Source organism: Mytilus edulis, chromosome 2 (genome assembly GCF_963676685.1).
Source record: "Mytilus edulis chromosome 2, xbMytEdul2.2, whole genome shotgun sequence".
In the NCBI taxonomy this organism is placed as follows: domain Eukaryota; kingdom Metazoa; phylum Mollusca; class Bivalvia; order Mytilida; family Mytilidae; genus Mytilus; species Mytilus edulis.
Window position 1 is genome coordinate 95,663,643 of NC_092345.1, and position 23,246 is coordinate 95,686,888.

General features: G+C 29.7%; 1 protein-coding gene across 4 annotated transcripts in view; it reads right to left on the bottom strand.

Annotated features, from left to right (window-relative positions):
• LOC139513551 (parathyroid hormone/parathyroid hormone-related peptide receptor-like) overlaps positions 1-19,799 on the bottom strand; it is a 43,765-nt gene extending 23,966 nt beyond the window's left edge. The window contains exons 1-3 of one of the 4 annotated variants that reach the window (XM_071302172.1): positions 19,192-19,522; positions 12,624-12,721; positions 215-428 (exon numbers count right to left, since the gene is read on the bottom strand). In XM_071302172.1, coding sequence (XP_071158273.1) covers positions 215-295 — 81 coding nt within the window. In that variant the 5' untranslated portion in view covers positions 296-428; positions 12,624-12,721; positions 19,192-19,522. Of the gene's footprint in view, positions 1-214; positions 429-12,623; positions 12,722-19,191 lie in introns of all 4 variants that reach the window. The other 3 variants (XM_071302174.1, XM_071302173.1, XM_071302175.1) reach the window with 3 other exon arrangements.
• Between the last annotated feature and the right edge of the window lie 3,447 nt (positions 19,800-23,246).

Sequence of the window (23,246 nt, forward strand, 5' to 3'; positions counted from 1 at the left end):
GTTTGTATGTTTGTCCTTTTTATTTTTAGTCATGGCGTTGTCAGTTTATTTTCGATTTATGAGTTTGGCTGTCCCTCTGGTATCTTTCGTCCCTCTTTCATTATAATTTAATCGAAAAATCAATGTAAACTAAAATTGTTGCTTTGTTTTCATTGCTCTAAAAAAATTGTTTAAATGCAAAATCGAGATAACTTTAAAATAAAAACAGACTTACGTTTTGCTCATGACAAATCTTGCTTAATGCTGTTCCCATAAATCCAAAAAGGAATACCAGCATTAACGATAAGTTCAACATGTCAGTTATTTAGTTATCACTGTTTAATGAATTATATATTTATCACAGATTAATCAAACGTATTATAAAGTCCTTTCCAGGAATGATCATATTCTTCCTCATGTCTTGCTTTGTCATACAGTCTTATTACAATCTGGAATTAAAAATAATTGACATTTTATTTAGATGACTGAGACTACTTGACAATGAATACCATTAACCAATTGGCTTCGTTTGCATATTGCGACACTTTATTAGTTTGATCAATACCAGTAGTTACAGTCCTCCTAATGATGTTATATATTACTTAGTTGCTACATTCTCAATTGAATTTTACCACTAAGTTTTTTATTCAATAAGTCTGAAACAGATATTTAGTTATATGAAGAGCTCGATAATTGATCAGTAAACCTAAGATAGCACCTCAGTGCTTTAACTTCTTAAATGAAGTCATTTAGTACAGTAAATAAAAAGTTTACACGGTATTCTGATATTCAAGTATTTGTACTGAATTAATTCTTAGATTTAAATGTGTAAATCCAATGTCATATATATATATTATTCCCTGGTATCAACACTTTTTTATTTGCCCTTAAGTATCTGCTTAAGTTTTTAAGTTTTTTTGTCGTTTTTGATAGTATGAAATTTTAAGTACAATGTGTAACGGTTGATTTGAAGTCAACTGAACCATTAAACAAAAAAATATTATGAAATATTAAGTTGCAAAAACATATCGTTATTTGAATTTTAGATCAATATTTCTTTTATCTATTGTTTGCCTAAATACAAAATAACAAAGTTAGAAATTATTTGTACTTACGAGTTCCCAACTTTTTTTTAAAAATAAAATGTTTTAATACGTCGCTGAAAGTTTCTTTCAATAAATTAAAAACAAATATTTGATCTTCGTTTCTTTTATGGTTTCGATTTTGATTATTTGATTAATTTACGTCACATATATATAGTGTTACATTTTTGTGCAAACCATTGACACATTCTGAACTACATTGTCTATGAAGATTTTTTTTTCATACTAAACTTTTAAGAATATGATATCGAAACCATATAACCTAGAGGTAAATTTTAACTCCATAGAGTTATGAGATTAAAAAGAAACATGCATTTTAGCCTTTTAATGGGAAATTCTTAATTTTAAAGACACATTTCGAATAAGTAAAGGCTGATGATCACTCCTTGAAAATAAAGTGTAATCAAATGCATGTACAATATTTCGGGAGGAATATAGGATATATAAATGCTTATTGGGTCTTTGCATCAGAAATAAACACATTTTTTTTTTAAACAGTTATTGGCATGACACGGGTTATGTTCTTATGTTCTCATATATTTTATGATAGTATGATACTAAACCCCTAACGGGAGGAATTGTGCCTGATATTCATATGATGAAGACATAATCTTTCAATCAGTTTAATTGAGGTCTGGAGCTGGCATGTCAGTTAACTGCTAGTAGTCTGTTGTTATTTATGTATTATTGTCATTTTATTTATTTTCTTTTGTTACATCTTTTGACATCGGACTCGGACTTCTCTTGAACTGAATTTTAATGTGCATATTGTTATGCGTTTACTTTTCTACATTGGCTAAAGGTATAGGGGGAGGGTTGAGATCTCATAAACATGTTTAACCCCGCCGCAATTTTGCGCCTGTCCCAAGTCAGGAGCCTTTAGCCTTTGTTAGTCTTGTATGATTTTTAATTTTAGTTTCTTGTGTATAATCCGGAGTTTAGTATGACGTCCATTATCACTGTACTAGTATACATATTTTTAGGGGCCAGCTGAAGGACACCTACGGATGCGGGAATTCTCGCTACATTGAAGACCCATTGGTGGCCTTCGGCTGTTGTCTGCTCTATAGTCCGGTTGTTGTCGCTTTGGCACATTTCCCATTTCCTTTCTCAATTTTATTCAATATGAAAATAAGCAGATCTTTACAAATAAGACAACTATCAACATTTAATGCTCTTCAACTTTGTACTTGTTCGGCTTTATAAATATTTTGATATGAGCATCACTGATGAGACTTATGTATCCTGGTACCTTTGATGACTATTATGTTGACGAAATGCGCGTTTGGCGTACTAAATTATAATTCTGGTACCTTTGATAACTATTTTACCAAATATGACCACACTATGGCATAAAAGACTAGAAGACAAACAAGAGTACAAAAACCACAACATAGAAAACTGACGACATAGCAACACGAACCCCACAAAAACTGGAGACGGGATTGGAGTAACGACATTAGGAACTTATCCAATATCATCTGAGTTGCGGATATTCCATCACGATCAACGAACTCGTGATGGCGTCGTTAATAGTTATCAAAGTTACCAGGATTATAATTAAATACGCGAAAACTTATAAAGGGATGATTTCATCTTTAGGACTCTGAACTCGTTGTTTAATTGGTTTCTTGTGAGCAGCGATAGGAAATACAAACCCTGAAATATCGTATCAACTGGGAGATATATACTCCGAAAGCGGCGCTTCTGGAATGGATGGTGCTATGTAGAAATGGAAAGTTCACGATTCAGAAGCTAAATTTTAAGAGACAATTAAAGTTTACCGATGTTCAACCTCATATAATATGTCGACAGGGTAAACGCTTCTATATATATTCATCCCACACATCAAACGAATCCACACTCAAAATATCACAATCGATACATTCGATTTTATAGATGGTTGTAAAAAATCAAAATCGACGTTTTCAGACAACCAGGCGTTGATGATACGCTAATTTTTTTTATGGAATTCCAATTTTGGAATTTACCTTGTTAAACGGTTTTTTTTTTCGACGTTCTGTGGTATTTTTCATCTCGAGATCAACTTTGTATGATGAATACTAATACTATTGTATCGAAGTCCTTGATCGTACCATATTGTTTTTTACAATATTCATAAGTTAAAATTCTATGGATTTGAAATTTGAGATTTGGTGGTTTTAAAAAAAAAATGTGAACGTTGTTTGCCGATATTATGTGATTTCTACAGAAATATTCACTTAATTTCAGTGAATTCAATTAATAATATTTGAAAACATAAAGAGCAAAGATTTTCAGTTAGTTTAATTGAAAGAGCCAAAGGTTATTGTATTCAAATTTTCACCAAAATCTGTGACATATGTAGCCCATTTATTGATTTTTTTTTACCATTACAAATATTTTACATTCAATACATTAACAATTATCTCCGGACAAAGTAAAACAATCACCAGGGCACAAAACGGTACATTTACATTGTGTTCACGGCAGTATTTTAAGTCACAGTCTTGGTATTAAATATGTATAAACCCGTACATATACAACATAACAAAAATGTAAAGAAGGACAGCTGAATTCAAGAAAAATGTTATGTTGTTGAATGATCTTCAAAGCTTGAGTAAAAATTATGCACGTACTTATCCAACTGAAAATACACACTGCTATCTTCCAGTCTGGAATTGTATCTGACTTTTTAATGATTTATATAAATGATGGACCAAAAACTAGCCGGATAGCTGCATCTGCATCGCAACGCTTAAAAAAATAATAACCTGGGATAACCTAGTACTCCAAATACACATCCGGAGAAAATACTGTAATGCTGATTTTTTTCTTAACAAAATTTTTATCAGTAGGTCAATAAATTGAACTACATACTCGCTATTGGTAGTGTTAATTGAATGCTCTCGTGGATTCAAGTAGTTATTGTGAGGCAAGTGGCCTCTAAAAGTACACTCTGTTTTGTATATTCAGAAATATTGAAGCAGTAATATTAGAATTAACAGATAAGAAAATAATAATTTACGTTAGTTGATTCTGCTAGCTTGACTCGTGAAGAAGTTGTTCAATGCGTTTTATAAATATCATAACAATAGAAAATTCACGATTACTTGTAATCTTTATAAATTTCTAAACGTTAACTTTGATATAAAATTTAAAAAAATAAAGGCCGCAAACGTTTGTGTTTCTATTTATAATTAAATAGTTCATGTCATTCATTTATATAATGACATATTCTTCGGACGCCCTGCACACATAATCACATTATCCAGTCAATCTGTTTACGACAAAAGCCGAGTGTTTTGATTGCAAAGTCATCGTAGGAATGTTCATATTTTCAAAATTGTACAAATAGCAACGTTGAAAATGCGAACGTAAGTGTTTTTGTCATCTTAAAGTATTACCGTAACTGTCTTCTATTTGTTTCTTTGGAGTAATTACAAATACAAAAACCTTACCTTGTTTTTTAAATAACGCAAAAGCTCGCATTATGTTCGAGTACTAGTGTCTATTTATCGTAGATGCAAAACAAGTCAGCAACACATTTCGATTCGATGTTATTGGACACATTTCGTTGAACAACTTGACATAATTGGCACAGTATTTAACATTATATATATGTTTTGTTTGATTTTACTTCAATAATATTTATATAATGTGAATTTTCATAATTCAAACATTTAAGTTTTAATTGTTGCAGATATTTTTGTTATGTAAATTATTTTAATCCGCTTTGGTATGAATTGAATATATGAATTAAGACTTCTTCAATTCCGACCCTCTCGTTTTATTTTACATATTCGATGTAAACAAAATATTAAATTTTTCATTAGGGAGGTGACATATGATCAATATACATAAATTATTAATTTATTAAAACTTTAAAAGACCTAAAAAATAAAAGAAGATTTGAGCGTCACTGATGAGTCTTTTGTAGACTTAACGCGCGTCTGACCAATATACAAATTTTCAATCGTGGTATCTTTGATGAGATTATTCCAAATAGTGATAAACATTCAGATATGCAGATATGACATATTATTTTACCTCCTATACATTTCCAGGAATATGATTGGTTAAAAGCGTCCGCGTGCAAACCGTGTATATTTGATATTAGGTTATAAGTAGGGAGGCGGAGTACTGGAGTTACGTCCCTTTATATTCCTTATTAGGTAAGAAGGGGGGGCTTATTTCATACACGGTTAGTAATGGTGTTATGTCCCTTTGTAAAAAAACAAAACGGTGCTGAGAAAAAATCTTAAAAGTTCCAACAGACGAAGAAATTGATGATTAAGATTGAAACAAATTCATAAAACACATTTAAACCTTACAAGTCGTTATTGTTGGCATCTGTTTTTGTAGGATCAATGGAAGTATTTTCTTAGCGCTAACAGTATTGAAGACTTGCTCGTTTTGAGAATCACTAGTCTTAATTTCACACGTTAAGATAGTCGGTAAGATAAATTCGTTACATAGTGTGCTAGTGACGTAATACGGTATATATGGGGTCCTCATGGAATTTACTGACCCCATATATACCGTATTAGGTCACTAGCACACTATGTAACTAATAATACAACAACTGGCGATGTTTCTGGTTCGTGAAAAAAACAATTGAGAATATAAAGGGGATCTAAATAGTTTTTCATCTCGTCTATGTACCTTCTTTGATAAGCAAATTCACTAAGAAAAAAACAAAGGGCATATTTGTTTATTTTCTTATTATTATCAGAATCTAAGAGCATCAAGCAGAATATTATATCTTTTATGTAGTGTTCATTTCCCCTCTCGGTGCATTTTGTTTTATAAGCATGATAAAATAAGATTAAAAGTCTTGAACGCAGAATTGAACTTAAATGACTGACAATAAATATCCTTGAAGAAGGCATATCCACACTACATGTATATCTGGTATTGATATTCAAAGCAACTTCAATTAAAAAGGAAGAACTAACAGTAACTACTTTACGTGAACGGTTGAAGTTTATCACATATTTACTACAATATATATATGTTTCACTTACATGGGCTTATGTATCCTAATATTGTATTGGTACTAAAGATTGTTTTATTTTAAGATATAAGCATATCACGCATATGCATTTCAAGATATGCGTGCATCCATTGTTATCTTTTAAAGTTTTCCTTATAAAATTCATAGAACCCTTTACATTGTGACGTATCTCGAACGTTAAATTCACATCCGATATTACCTTTTTTTAAATGAGAGGCGAAAGATGACCAGAGTGACATTATAATCCACACATCGAAAATAAACAGCCAACACAATGGCTAAGGAAGAAAAAGACCATCAAACATATAAACAATAACACACAAAAATACAACATAGACAACTTAATAATGATCTACATGAACCGCAGAGAAAACAGGGGTTGGTCTCAGGGGCCTTGGAAGAGTGATCAGATCCTAATCCACATCTGGCATCCGTTGTGTTACTCATTTGAGTTCAAACCAGGTTATAAATTTAATTCGTTATGTCACATTAGAGAAAAGAGGATGGGCTTGAAGTAACGACATAAGGAACATATCTATATCATCTGTGAGACGGATATAACAGTCAACCAATTCTTGATGTCGTCCGTAAAACTCATGTTAACTTTATTTGACCGGTACTTTTAATACAATGCTATTCAACGCAAAATAAAGTTAGAGCAACAGCCTTGTTCGTGTTCAAAATATAAATGTTCTGAATGACTGTGTTACTGATAATACTTTAAGACCGGACGTAAGACGACTTTATATCTTATCTTAGTACAACCAATTTTGGCTATATTTTCTGAATTTTTTTATTAGAGGAGCTTTTTCACTACAACTAATGATGTATTATGTTCTTGAATATTTGGGTTAAAGAACTTTTACACTACAACAAGTGTGTCTTAATTGAATAAATATTTCGTAAATTTGTTCATACAATTAAATCGTATGTAGTTTTCTTTCCCTTTGAATGGAAAAAGTAATTTTAATGAAAAAATACGCTTCAAAGATTTAATAAAAGTAAAATAGTGTTTTAATTTTTCAATTAACAGTGTTGACATTCCTCAACATGAAAATGACTTTTGCAAAATTAGATTTTGGTTACTAATTTCTAAAATTTATCCTTTTTGAAACAGTATTATATCTCAAGGTAAAAATGTTGAAAGTTTAATTTATTTCAAGTGCTTCTTTCTGTATTTTTATAAAAGTAGTTACCTGACATATAATTCGAGTCTTTTATTTACATATCTTCTCACTTCAATATGGATAAATATTTACATAAAAATTTATATCAATATCCAGACCAGTTGACATGAGATGACCTTTTTGAAATGTCAGTTCATCAATACTATTTTAAGATTGTATTTTATTTCGGACGATATTTAAAAAAAATAATAATACTGACTTTCGTAGATTAGAATGCAAAAAAACAACACGGAAACTAAGGAAAAATACATAGGTCAACACTACAACAATTAAGGCTGCACACACATGTTTAGCTAAAACTCTTTCAAGTGCATTTCGACAGGAAAAGAATGCCAAAATTGTTTACCACTATTAGGAAATGGGTTAATGCATGTGGTTGTTTTCTGTAAAATAGTTGACTAAGTAGAGATAAGTATATGCATACTAAAATAAGCGCTTTAAATAAGGAACATAAGTTTGTGTATTAATCATTTTTTCAAGGAAATCAAATACTATCGAAACAATAGAGTAAGCAGTCTAAAGTTATTTTAACAGAAAAGAATAACAATGTTTATTCTAGTTCAAGTATAGCGTTTATAAACTTCAGATTTTTAAAGACGAACTGATACATATTTAAGAAAATCAGAAGGTATCAAATGTATATTTCATATTTTTTTTTGCCTAAATATGACTGCAAATTAAAAAGTTATCATTCATATTCTCAAATTTGTTCTACCTTGACTGAGGTACAAGGTGAAAACAAATATAAGTTTCACATTTATTGAGAAACCATAGCAACAAACAATGCCGAAATTTGTAGCATTTGTAAACATTCTTGTTCAAATTATTTTTTGAATTGGCAGTTTGTGCAAACGCAAAGAAACTGCTGAAATGTTGGTGAGATTATATCGATAGTTATGACAAAGCTCCTTTAGAAATTATTTTGTTATAGACGACTAACTGCATGATTATTTTTATTTTTCATCGTTTTCACAGTACTTCTATGTCATTTGATCCTCAGACGCTTACATTAGGACTTCTATGTACGATTTTCTCAATCATTAATTATTTTTTACGCTTATTTGCGGTCCATTTGTTACAAGTATTACACAATGAATAAAAAATGCAAAACTCATAACAATTGCTATGGATTAATGGTTTTTGACATTTTACCTATTATGTCTGTTTGTTTGTTAACACATCGTTGTCAATATAATGGAACTTTTCGACTGCCATACAAGTGAAAGGTTTTGATAGCTATTAAAGCAGGTTCAATCCACCGTTTTTTACATTATAAATTGCCTGAACTAAGAAAAGAATATTACGGTTGTCATCCATCTGTTTGATGTGTTTTAGCTTTTGATTCGGCCACATGATAAGGGGTATTGCGTTATTAATTTTCCTTGGAGTTCAGTATTTTTTTATTTTACATTTTAAAGAATTATGTATAGTCCGACGGTTTATGAAGTTCATACAATCAGTTTTAAAATGAAAATTAGAAGAGGTGAACCAAGTTTCTACAAAATTTATTTCAACAAATCAGGAAATCACTAAAATTCATAGTATCTTTTAAACAATATCCACAACTCGTTTGATGATATGTTGTATGCATTTTTTGTCAGCTAAAATTTTTAAAAAATGAATCTGAGCTGAATGATGAACGATGTTGTATTCATATTAGTTATAACAACCTGCAATCATCACATCAATTATGCTGAAAACCACTTAAAAGATATATGAACCTATACATATAATCATAAAAAAATCCTGCTATCTATAAAAAACATTATAATGCGTTATATTTGTTTATTTGTGTGTGCATTTGATAAGATTATGTAATAATTCTGTTTGAACTTTCATAATTCAGTGTGATTAAACTACACCTGATCGAACATGAACATATGCATGTGTAAGTATAAGGTTACCTTGTTAGTCGTTAAATATAGTATATAAGATAGTTAAATTTTAAGCTGAATGTCATAAAGTTATGAGGGGAGAATAAAAATTCAGAATACTGTCGTTGAACGATTCCAAGCAGAAAATATGTCTAAAAAATTGTCAGATATCAAGAGCAGTCATAATTCTGATAGAAAGTTATTGCATAATACATGATATGCCTTTTTTATAACAATAGATTTTTTTCTCGTCAGCATTTTAAGTAGTAGAAAATTTCAGCTCGCATGGATATCTCCAAATATACCAACACGATTCTTATCATCTTCATGAAAAAGTCATCCAAATATACAGTCATAAAATTAGAAATTTCAAAAATAAAGCAAAACATTTAAGGGATACCTTTTCCGTCCCAGATAAAATATAAAATACAAAGTAATTGCTTTGTACCTGACCATCGATTTGAATATATTTATCACTACGTAGTTAATTGTTCAAATGAATGTCATTTCCTATTGAACACTATTCCCTTTTTAAATCATACACCAATTGCACAATTCAAAATTACCGTAAAACAATGTGTATAGAAATTGAATTAGTGATTGCAGGTTTCGCTATTTATCTTTGAATTAACGATATGCATTGAAAAAAGGAAAGAAATCGATGTACTTAAAGTTTAACAGAATAATAAAATGATAATACAGAATAATTGTTGAACTTTTATTGATAACACAACATGTTTTTAAAAACATCATAAATTGCCTGAACTTAGTAAAGAATATTACGGTTGTTATCCATCCGTTTGATATGTTTTAGCTTTTGTTTGGCCACATGATAAGGGGTTTTTCGTTGGAGTTCAGTATTTTTTTATTTTACATTTTTAAGAATTATGTATAGTCCGACGGTTTATGAAGTTCATACAATCAGTCTTAAAATGAAAATTAGAAGAGGTGAATTAATACTCTTGCAAGAACCAGGTTTCTACAAAATTTATTTCAACAAATCAGGAAATCACTAAAATTCATAGTATCTTTTAAACAATAACCACAACTCGTTTGATGATATGTTGTATGCATTTTTTGTCAGCTAAAATAAAAAAAAATGCATCTGAGCTGAATGATCAACGATGTTGCATTCGTATTAGTTATAACAACCTGCAATCATTACATCAAATTATGCTGAAAACCACTAACAAAAAATATATGAACATATACATATAATCATAAAATCCTGCTATTTATATAAAAAATTATAATGCGTTACATTTGTTTATTTGTGTGTGCAATTGATAAGATTATGTAATAAATCTGTTTGAACTTTCAAAAGGTGTTTGGTGAATGTAAATCCTCTATGACAGTTTCTATAGGATTGAAGGATTTTTATTGACCTGACTGAAATTCTTTTAATCAATGTATTTTAGTTTTTTTTTTAAATCTAAATAGTAAACATTCAATGTCATTTTCTCTGAATCATGAAAGCTCGATCAGAGAACTAACTTATGTTTTATAAAAGATCGTAAACAAAATCGAACAGAACAACGCCTTGCGCTAAAATAACGAATACTAAGGAACAAAAACATAAATACAAACAAAAAAGGAAAAGCAATGATTATATAAATAGTAATTATAATAGCAAGCTTAAGTTATTTAACCTGTTGATATCAAGAAGTTTTACACTCTGATATTAGTGACTGTATATAATAACATATCATATACAATAAAAAACATTAATAGTACACAGAAAGGTCTCTCTTCCAACTTTTTTGTTTATAATATTTCCGTATCAATGAATGCCTACGCATTCTTTTTTATCCGCCAAGGACAAATAGGATGCAACATAGCTTTGAATTATCAAAATTAATAATTTGAAAAAAACAAACTTGGGTTGTTTTTCTTCTTGGAATAAATGAAAATACGCGTGAATCATTGGGCGTTTTGATTTGAAAAAATTAAATATATAATTCGCTTTTTAAATAAGGTATAAATGAAAAATTGCTTTCCAAAATTTCCATATTAAAGACTAAAAGAGAAAAGACTATTGTTTTTTTTTTGTATGGATAAAGAAGTTATTTCTTGATTTCTTCATATTAAATTTCCAGACTAAGTTCACTTTTATTTTCAAAAGGAAAATCAAATTCGCATGCAGAAACCTTTATTTGTTATAAGTGTATTTCAAAAACCAAAATTGAAATGATGTTTGTCTTTTAGTACATTTTTTGTGTATTTTTCATAATTTGAAATAAATAAGTAAATGTATCAGGAGGAAACGAGGTGGTCCAGATTCGTACTAAATTGTGGAACGGATTATTATATTTCTAGTATTCATTGTAGAGACAACAAAAAACGTCGTGACGATAACAAAATTAATGAAAATGTCTAAAGGTCAATGGTGTCAGGTCAAATCCGTGGGATTAAAATTCTTTAAAAAAAGTTTTGATTATTAACCAGACATCTTCATACAGAAATATCTGTATATTAATCCAAAATTTATGGTAATATTCGGTACATAGCATAAAACGTGTCGCCAATCACCTCAAAAGTTAACTAAACCTTTAAAAAATACTTATTCAGAAGTGATATAGTAACGATACTGTTGTCAAGTAATTAAAGACATACCACTCCAGGGCTTCCGTAAAAGACGGCATTTTTTGGATAAATATTGATTCACTCAGAAATAAACACCACTATTCTAAAACCAGCTGTTGGCATTAAACATGTTGTTTTCTGTTCGTTTAATTTATGATGATATGAAACTAAACACCTAAAGTGAGGACTTGTGCTTGATTTTCATATGAGGAAGACATACATTTTCGATCACTTTTATTGAGGTATGGCGCTGGCATGTCATAAGCTGCTTTATTCCATTATTAACACATGTTAATCATTGTCATTTTGCTTAATTTCTTCTGTTACCTATTCGAAAATCGGACCTAGATTTCTTTTAAACCAAGTTTTACTCTGCGTATTGCTGTGTGTTTAGAGATACGTCAATTTCGCTGAATCAGTTTACATCATTGTTAAGGGGCACCCTGAGCCCGACTCTGGATGAGCCACGTTACAGACCTATTGATGGGTTAGCCTTGTTTCTTGTTGATACGCTCTGCGTTTCACTTTTCTCAATTCTATTCTAAGCAGGGAAATTTGAATAGATCTTAGAATAAGCCTTACATCATAAAGATGTGCCTCTGTTTTCACGTGCAAGATTTACAAATTAATATTTGTAAGGCCGCTTAAAATCATGCATACTCTATTCAGCTTACACATTATTAATAGCAACAATGCATTAATTACAATCGGATGTGTGTAGGGTAATATAATATTTTATAATGACATTCATTAAGGAAACAAGTGACCGTATATAAATCTATAGTATGAAATAGTCAGGGAATCAAACAATATTTTTATCATGTATACCATACATAATATATCAATGACCTAGATAGTTAATATTAAGTTTAAAATGTTAGTTTAAAGATAAAGTACTCACCTTTACTGTTAATGAGGTATTGTTGTTTATTTTTTCCTTGTCATACGTAAAAATCTATCATCTATTAAACATCCGTGTTTCGATATGTATTTTCACTTCTATTATAAACAAAAAGCAATGATTATAAAATAGTAATAATAATAGCAAGCTCAACTTATTTAACCTGCTGAAATCAAATAGTTTTACGCTCTAATATAAGTGACGGTATATAATAACATACCATATACCATAAATCATTAACAGTACACAGAAAGGTCTCTGTTCCAACTGTTTGTTTATAATATTTCCGTATAAATAAATGCATATGCATTCTTTTTTATCCGGCAAGGACAAATAGGATGCAAAAAAGCTTTGACTTATTGAAATTAATAATTTGAAAAAAAACCAAATAAAAAGATGCATGAATCATTGTGCGTTTTGATTTGAAAAAAACTCAAAATTAACATATAGTTCGTTTAAAATTAGGTATGAAATTTGAAAAATTGCTTCTAAAATTTTCATATAAAAGACAAAAGAGAAAAGACTATTTTTTTTTGTATGGAGAAAGAAGTGATTTCTTGATTATTTGAAATTTGTAACTACTTTACGTGAACTGTTGACGTTTATCATATATTTACTACATTATATATATGTTTCACTTACTTATGTATCCTAATATTGCATTGGTACTAAAGATTGTTTTATTTTAAGATATAAGCATATCACGCATATGTATTTCAAGATATGCGTGCATCAATTGTTATATTTTAAAGTTTTCCGTATAAAATTCATAGAACCCTTTACATTGTGACGTATCTCGAACGTTAAATTCACATCCGATATTACCTTCTTTTTAAATGAGAGGCGAAAGATGACCAGAGCGACTTTATAATCCACACATCGAAAACAAACCAACAACATAATGGCTAAAGAAGAAAAAGACCAACAAACAAATAAACAATAACACACAAAAATACAACATAGACAACTTAATTCTGATCTACATGAACCGCAGAGAAAACAGGAGGTGGTCTCAGGGGCATTGGAAGAGTGAACCGATCCTAATCCACATCTGGCATCCGTCGTGTTACTCATTTGAGTTCAAACCCGGTTATAAATTTTATTCGTTAGTTCACATTAGAGAAAAGAGGACGGGCTTGTAGTTACGACATAAGGAACATATCTATATCATCTGTGAAACGGATATAACAGTCAACCAACTCTTGATGTCGTCCGTAAAACTCATGTTAACTTTATTTGACCGGTAATTTAAATACAATGCTATTCAACGCAAAATAAAGTTAGAGCAACAGCCTTGTTCGTGTTCAAAATATAAATGTTTTTCATGACTGTGTTACTGATAATACTTTAAGACCGGACGTTAGACGACTTTATATCTTATCATAATAGTACAACCAGTTTTGGCTATATTTTCTGAATTTTCTTGTTATAGGAGCTTTTACACTACAACTAATGATGTATTATGTTCTTGAATATTTGGGTTAAAGAACTTTTACACTACAACAAGTGTGTCTTAATTGAATGAATATTTCGTAAATTTGTTCATACAATTAAATCGTATGTCGTTTTCTTTCCCTTTGAATGGAAAAAGTAATTTTAATGAAAAAATACGCTTCAAAGATTTAATAAAAGTAAAATAGTGTTTTCATTTTACAATTAACACAGTGTTGACATTCCTCAACATGAAAATGACTTTTGCAAAATTGGATTTCGATTACTAATTTCTAAAATTTATCCTTTTTGAAACAGTATTATATCTCAAGGTAAAAATGTTGAAAGTTTAATTTATATCAAGTGCTTCTTTCTGTATTTTTATAAAAGACGTTACCTGACATATAATTTGAGTCTTTTATTTACATATCTTCTCACTTCAATGTGGATAAATATTTACATAAAAATTTATATAAATATCCAGACCAGTTGACATGAGATGACCTTTTTGAAATGTCAGTGCATCAATACTATTTTAAGATTGTATTTTATTTCCGATGATATTTTAAAAAAATAATAAAACTGACTTTCGTAGATTAGAATGCAAACAAACAACAAGGAAACTAAGGAAAAATACATAGGTCAACACTACAACAATTAAGGCTGCACACACATGTTTAGCTAAAACTCATTCAAGTGCATTTCGACAGGAAAAGAATGCCAAAATTGTTTACCACTATTAGGAAATGGGTTAATGCATGTGGTTGTTTTCTGTAAAATAGTTGACTAAGTAGAGATAAGTATATGCATACTAAAATAAGCGCTTTAAATAAGGAACATAAGTTTGTGTATTAATCATTTTTTCAAGGAAATCAAATACTATCGAAACAATAGAGTAAGCAGTCTAAAGTTATTTTAACAGAAAAGAATAACAATGTTTATTCTAGTTCAAGTATAGCGTTTATAAACTTCAGATTTTTAAAGACGAACTGATACATATTTAAGAAAATCAGAAGGTATCTAATGTATATTTCATATTTTTGTTTGCCTAAATATGACTGCAAATTAAAAAGTTATCATTCATATTCTCAAATTTGTTCTACCTTGACTGAGGTACAAGGTGAAAACAAATATAAGTTTCACATTTATTGAGAAACCATAGCAACAAACAATGACGAAATTTGTAGCATTTGTAAACATTCTTGTTCAAATTATTTTTTGAATTGGCAGTTTGTGCAAACGCAAAGAAACTGCTTAAATGTTGGTGAGATTATATCAATAGTTATGACAACGCTCCTTTAGAAACTATTTTGTTATAGACGGAAAACTGCATAATTATTATTATTTTTTTTTTATCGTTTTCTAAGTACTTTTATGTCATTTTTTTCCTCAGACGCTTACATTAGGACTTTTATGTACGATTTCTCAATCATTAATTTTTTTTACGCTTATTTGCGGTCCATTTGTTACAAGTATTACACAATGAATAAAAAATGCAAAACTCATAACAATTGCTATGGATTAAAGGTTTTGGACATTTTACCAATATAATGGAACTTTTCAATATAATGGAACTTTTCGACTGCAATACAAGTGAAAGGTTTTGATAGCTAATCAAGCAGGTTCAATCCACCGTTTTTTACATCATAAATTGCCTGAACTAAGAAAAGAATATTACGGTTGTCATCCATCTGTTTGATGTGTTTTAGCTTTTAATTCGGCCACATGATAAGGGGTATTGCGTTTTCAATTTTCCTTGGAGTTCAGTATTTTTTTATTTTACATTTTAAAGAATTATGTATAGTCCGACGGTTTATGAAGTTCATACAATTAGTTTTAAAATGAAAATTAGAAGAGGTGAACCAGGTTTCTACAAAATTTATTTCAACAAATCAGGAAATCACTAAAATTCATAGTATCTTTTAAACAATATCCACAACTCGTTTGATGATATGTTGTATGCATTTTTTGTCAGCTAAAATTTTTAAAAAATGAATCTGAGCTGAATGATGAACGATGTTGTATTCATATTAGTTATAACAACCTGCAATCATCACATCAATTATGCTGAAAACCACTTAAAAGATATATGAACCTATACATATAATCATAAAAAAATCCTGCTATCTATAAAAAACATTATAATGCGTTATATTTGTTTATTTGTGTGTGCATTTGATAAGATTATGTAATAATTCTGTTTGAACTTTCATAATTCAGTGTGATTAAACTACACCTGATCGAACATGAACATATGCATGTGTAAGTATAAGGTTACCTTGTTAGTCGTTAAATATAGTATATAAGATAGTTAAATTTTAAGCTGAATGTCATAAAGTTATGAGGGGAGAATAAAAATTCAGAATACTGTCGTTGAACGATTCCAAGCAGAAAATATGTCTAAACAATTGTCAGATAACAAGAGCAGTCATAATTCTGATAGAAAGTTATTGCATAATACCTGATATGCCTTTTTTATAACAATAGATTTTTTTCTCGTTAGCATTTTAAGTAGTAGAAAATTTCAGCTCGCATGGATATCTCCAAATATACCAACACGATTCTTATCATCTTCATGAAAAAGTCATCCAAATATACAGTCATAAAATTAGAAATTTCAAAAATAAAGCAAAACATTTAAGGGATACCTTTTCCGTCCCAGATAAAATATAAAAAACAAAGTAATTGCTTTGTACCTGACCATCGATTTGAATATATTTATCACTACGTAGTTAATCGTTCAAATGAATGTCATTTCCTATTGAACACTATTCCCTTTTTAAATCATACATCAATTGCACAATTCAAAATTACCATAAAACAATGTGTATAGAAATTGAATTAGTGAGTGCAGGTTTCGCTATTTATCTTTGAATTAACGATATGCATTGAAAAAAGGAAAGAAATCGATGTACTTAAAGTTTAACAGAATAATAAAATGATAATACCGAATAATTGTTGAACTTTTATTGATAACACAACATGTTTTTAAAAACAAAAGGTGTTTGATGCATGTAAATACTCTATGACAGTTTCTATAGGATTGAAGGATTTTATTGACATGACTGAAACTTTTAATCAATGTATTTTAGTTTTAAAAAAAATGTAAATAGTAAACGTTCAATGTCATTTTCTCTGAATCATAAAAGCTCGATCAGAGAACTAACTTATGATTTATGAAAGAACGTAAACAAAATCGAACAGAACAATGCGTTACGTTAAAATAACGAATACTAAGGAACAAAAACATAAATACGAAAAAAAAGGAAAAGCAATGATTATAAAATAGTAATTATAATAGCAAGCTCACGTTATTTAACCTGCTGAAAATCAAGTAGTTCTACACTCTGATATTAGTGACGGTATATCATAACATATTACACACCATAAAATCATAACAGTACACAGAAAGGTCTCTGTTCCAACTGTTTGTTTATAATGTTTCCGTATTAATAAATGCATATGCATTCTTTTTTTATCCGGCAAGGACAAATAGGATGCAACATAGCTTTGAATTATCAAAATTAATAATTTGAAAAAAACAAACTTGGGTTCTTTTTCTTCTTGGAAAAAATGAAAATACGCGTGAATCATTGGGCGTTTTGATTTGAAAAAAAAATAATATATAATTCGCTTTTTAAATAAGGAATGAATGAAAAATTGCTTCCTATTAAAGACAAAAGAGAAAAGACTATTGTTTTTTTTTTGTATGGAGAAAGAAGTTATTTATTGATTATTTCAAATCAAATTTCCAGACTAAGTTCACTTTTATTGTCAAATGGAAAATCAAATTCGCATGCAGAAACCTTTATTTGATATAAGTGTTTTTTAAAAACAAAAATTGAAATGATGTTTGTCTTTCAGTGCATTTTTGAGTATTTTTCATAACTTGAAATAAATAAGTAAATGTATCAGGAGGAAACGAGGTGGTCCAGATTCGTACTGAATTGTGAAACGGATTATTATATTTCTAGTATTCATTGTAGAGACAACAAAAAACGTCGTGACGATAACAAGATTAATGAAAATGTCTGAAGGTCAATGGTGTCAGGTCAAATCCGTGGGATTAAAATTCTTTAAAAAAGGTTTTGATTATTAACATTTCTTTCAGATAAAACAAGACATCTGCATACAGAAATATTTGTATATTAATCCAAAATTTATGGTAATATTCGGTACAAAGCATAAAACGTCTCACCAATCACCTCAAAAAGTAACTAAACCTTTAAAGAATACTTATTCAGAAGTGATATAGTTACGATAATGTTGTTAAGTCTTTAAAGACACGGCATGTTTTGGATAATTATTGATTCACTCAGAAATAAACACAATTATTCTGTTGGTATTAAATATGTTGTTTTCTGTTCGTTTAATATATGATGATATGAAACTAAATACCTAACGGGAGGACTTGTGCTTGATTTTCATATGAGGAAGACATACATTTTCGATCACTTTAATTGAGGTATGGCGCTGGCATGTCATTAGCTGCTTGTAGTCTATTATTAACCCATGTGAATCATTGTCATTTTGCTTCATTTTTTCTGTTACCTATTCGAAAATCGGATCTAGACTTCTTTTAAACCTAGTTTAACTCTGCGTATTGCTGTGTGTTTAGAGATACGTCAATTTCGCTGAATCAGTTTACATCATTGTTAAGGGGCAACCTGAGCCCGACTCTGGGTGAACCACGTTACAGACCTATTGATGTGTTAACCTTGTTTCTTGTTGACACGCTCTGCGTTTCTCTTTTCTCAATTCTATTTTAAGCAGGGAAATTTTATTAGATCTAAGAGTAAGCCTTACATCATTAAGATATGCCACTGTTTTCACGTGTAAGATTTACAAATTAATATTTGTAAGGCCGCTTAAAATCATGCATACTCTATTCAGCTTAAACATCATTAATAGCAACAATGTATTAATTACAATCGGATGTGCGTAGGTTAATATAATATTTTATAATGACATTCATTCACAAATGATTAAGGAAACAAGTGACCGTATATAAATCTATAGTATGAAATAGTCAGGGAATCAAACAATATTTTTTATCATGTATGCCATACATAATATATTACTGACCTAGATAGTTAATATTAAGTTAAAAATGTTAGTTTAAAGATAAAGTACTCACCTTTACTGTTGATGAGGTGTTGTTGTTTATTTTTTCCTTGTCATACGTAAAAATCTTTCATCTATTAAACATCCGTGTTTCAGATATGTATTTTCACTTCCCTTATAACCAAGGTAAAATCAAAGTTTTGCACTTGGTCATAATTATTGTTGTTTGATATTAATTACAGTACATTAATATGGATCGGTCATGCGTGGGGTAAAAATACATCCGTATCAAACATCTGGATTCAAACAATGAAGTTGAATTTCCGTAGAAATTGTATAGGGACGTGTTATTTAACGATTCCTTTAACTATAGTACATCATCATCCGAGATTTTATGTATATTCAACGACAGTAAGTACAAATAGTAGTTACCAGTCTAAGAGTAATTGATTATATTACACATGTTACATAAGTAGTATTTCATGGCGTTGTGCTCTATAACTGTCCTGATCATTCACTTGGTTATATAAAATGTATGTTAAAGTTTTATTGCAGACTCAATATCATATTCCAGGACATCTTCATATTGTTGAAAAAATAATAGCGAAAAGTACGTCGAGGTCAAACAAAGCAGAATTGCCTATTAGAATAAATCAACGAGTTAGATGAATAGAATTTGTGAATGATAAGATTTACATTTTTGTATTTGACAAGATTTTGAAATGTTGATCTAATTTATAATAAAATATTTTAAAAGGACAAAAATTATCTTGTCACTACTTATATTTGCCTAGCCTTCCGTTTAACCTACCATAAAGGATAATCAAATATTTAAGTTCGCGTTCATTAGACCTTCATCTATCAATTACCCCTTTTGGTAGATTAACACCATTCTTTGATTTCCCTTGTCACCTGAAACCTCGCTTTAGAAATATTCTGATTGAAAATTAACAACACGGAGCATAAGAGGTTATTTATTAACACATTCATCAAAAGTCTTTTGTTAAAATGTGTAAAATATTATAAAGTTAAATAAAAACATATCTTATATTTGAACTTTAAGAAAAAAAATATATATCTTATCATTTTCGAAATAACTGTTCCGTTGTTCAAGTTTGCAAGTTACCTTGTTGTATTCGACGTTGGTAACACAGTGGATTAAATGGGTATTGTATACTATATTATTATTACCTCCTATCCTAAAAACTCAATATTTGATTGGTTTAATCCAAACATCTGGTATGTGTTGTGAGTTGAGTTATGGATAAATAAAAAAAAAAATTCTAAAAGAAAGACCACAAGTGGGTACCATTTAATTATTCTTAAACGAAATCCTGTATTTGGTTTAATATTATATTGATAAGAAAAATGAAGCACTTAGAGTATTGATCTTTTCAATTTAAAAAAAATCTATCTATATACAAATAAAAAATAAAAAAACAAGACCATTCAACAAATAGTGGCAATGGTAATGTCCTTTCACAATAGCATTGGTAGAGCAGATCCGCTTTATTCTGATGGCATGGCTGAAGATATTTCTCTTTTTGTCGTGTTTTGGATGCCAACTCAGTGTTTAGTAGGATCAAGAAATGCACGAAAAAATATTTACTGTGGATTCATCATTATTCGTTGGATACTAATTTTCGTCGATTTCGTGGGTACAGGTAAACCACGAAACTAAATGTAAAACGAATAACAAATTTCCTATAGTCTTGTCTGCAGTGCTTTAATTTAATTTTGATTCTTGATCATTGAAATCTTACAGTTATATAGAATACATTGCGCAAAAAGAATCAATTACTTTGAGGTTGTCATATCACTAATTGAAGCAGACCACGACTTCTCCAGAAAACACACCATGAGAATGGCGGTTTATTCTATTATCGTTGAGTTGCAGTTCCTGTAAGTTTATGTTTGCAGTTAGGCATAAAAAAATACGGTCATAAAATCTTTGTCTAATGTTCAAAGATATCTAAGGACCAATGCAGATCTATATTACTGTAACAAGTTTTACTGTAAACATTAAAGGTATTTTTTCTGGTTATTATATTTGTTCTTTTTCGCTGTGTAAATATTTACTAACATGACCTTTAATTACAGATTAAACATATTAATTACTCAACGCAACATTTTAATTTGCGCATAACGGTGTGATAGTATATTTACTTTTGTTTGAAGTGTGACTAATTATTTGAACAAATTGTCAGACGAGAGTTTTTCTTCCCTGTTGGGATAATTACGCCGATATTTCAAATTGGTTATAATAATGATTGAATCAATTTGATCTACATTTGTACTTATTTTATTGCTTCATTCATGTTACTGCTTCATGCGTCAATTTTCAAATGACATATAATATATTTGATAACAGAAAAACATTGTGTTGGTACAACTGTTTCCAGAGGGAATATCAAGAAAGGTTTTTGAAGGACAGCCAGTTTAAATCTGTTTACGTATAACACAAACAATTTCTATGCGTAGAGTTTTAAGAGGATTGAACTCAATTTAAGTAGTCCAACTGATTTTGCGCATCAATAATACAGCCGGAAAAACAAGCTAGTTCAATGGTTACCCTTCTTTAACACAATAAAGAATTTCAAGTAGGAATATTTGTAGCCGTTCAAATAATTGATTATAGTTTTTGATTTATTTATCAGATTTAATTAAACAAAAATGTAAGCTTCCCATCTGTTATATATCCTACAGAACATGTTTAAGTTTAAGTAACAACTTACAAGGCTTACTCAGTCTCGTTATTGGACGTATACATCGAATTTGACATAAGCGGTTATCTCAGTTCCAGCATCATAGACAAACTCATCATTGTTCTAAAAAAAAAAGTTCCATTTGAACAGCACGCGGTATATTACTGTTGCCCTTTTTCATCTAAAGATACTAAAACCTTGTTCATAAATATTCTATACATTATTCAACTTAAAATGATACATGATGGTTTTAAGTATGGATTGTAGGTACTGACGTTGTTTGGCATCTTGGTTACGTGTTGTAGTGTTCTTTTTTTCGTCTTTGTAAAAATTTAATCATTACTGTTTAGTTCAGTTTTGGTAATATCATGTTGGCTTAGCTCAATACTAATACAGTACATATACGCCATTGTGTTATTGTGCTATGATATTTTTTTGTATTCGTGTCTTCCATTTTTGCTTACGTACTAGTCTACATGACATTTTGTTTTTCTATATTGACTTGTTTGTTTTTTATAGTGATTCAGATTATAACACAATGTTGACTGTTGTACTCCTTTATTTTACTTTATTGAAATGCCTGTACCAAGTCAGTAATAAGACAGCTGTTTTCCATCAATGTAATATGTTAAAGCTTTTGGTTTGCCGTATGATAATGAATGTTGCGATTTGAAATTTCCTTTGGGTTTGGTATTTCCGTTATATCTAACTGAAAATGATACCACGCAAATTTACATCTCCACTCTTTTCCTGTGGAATTCCACCTCGGAGACCTTCCGTAAACGTGTCAGATGAAATATATAGGTCTTGAATACTTTTTTTTATTATCCCATTTCATTCATTATTTCATTCATTACAGGATTTTTAAGGCATAGCCACAAGAACGTATCAAAGGGCTTTCCAGGGAATCTCATAAACTAACCTGACATGTTTAAAATAAAAGATGTCACATATCAAACCGATAATTAAACCCGATACAAATTGACAAGTCAATTACAGAATACAAGATACGAACGAGCAAGAAACAAACCAAGAAACAATATTCAAAACACAACATAGACAACTAAAGACTTCACAACATTAACAACACTAATCCCACCAAAATTACAAAAACATCTTTGAACAGAAAAAAACTGTTCGGGGCAATCATGTAAAAATAATCTGTCAGTGAACTTCTAACGGTAGGGAGATTAAATATGCTTTAGTTTGGAAAGTGATCACAGCTTGCATTGAACAAATAGATCTTGACAATCGATTTTAACTTTAAAGCGTCATATAAACAGAAAGAAAATAAGGATTTTAGACTGTCAACCGAATTTTGTTGGTAAAACTATATTAAGAAGTTTAATATTTAGGTACACGGTGACTAGACAAATATAAACCTTCTACTATAATATGTATAATTTGTCACATTTTCATCTAG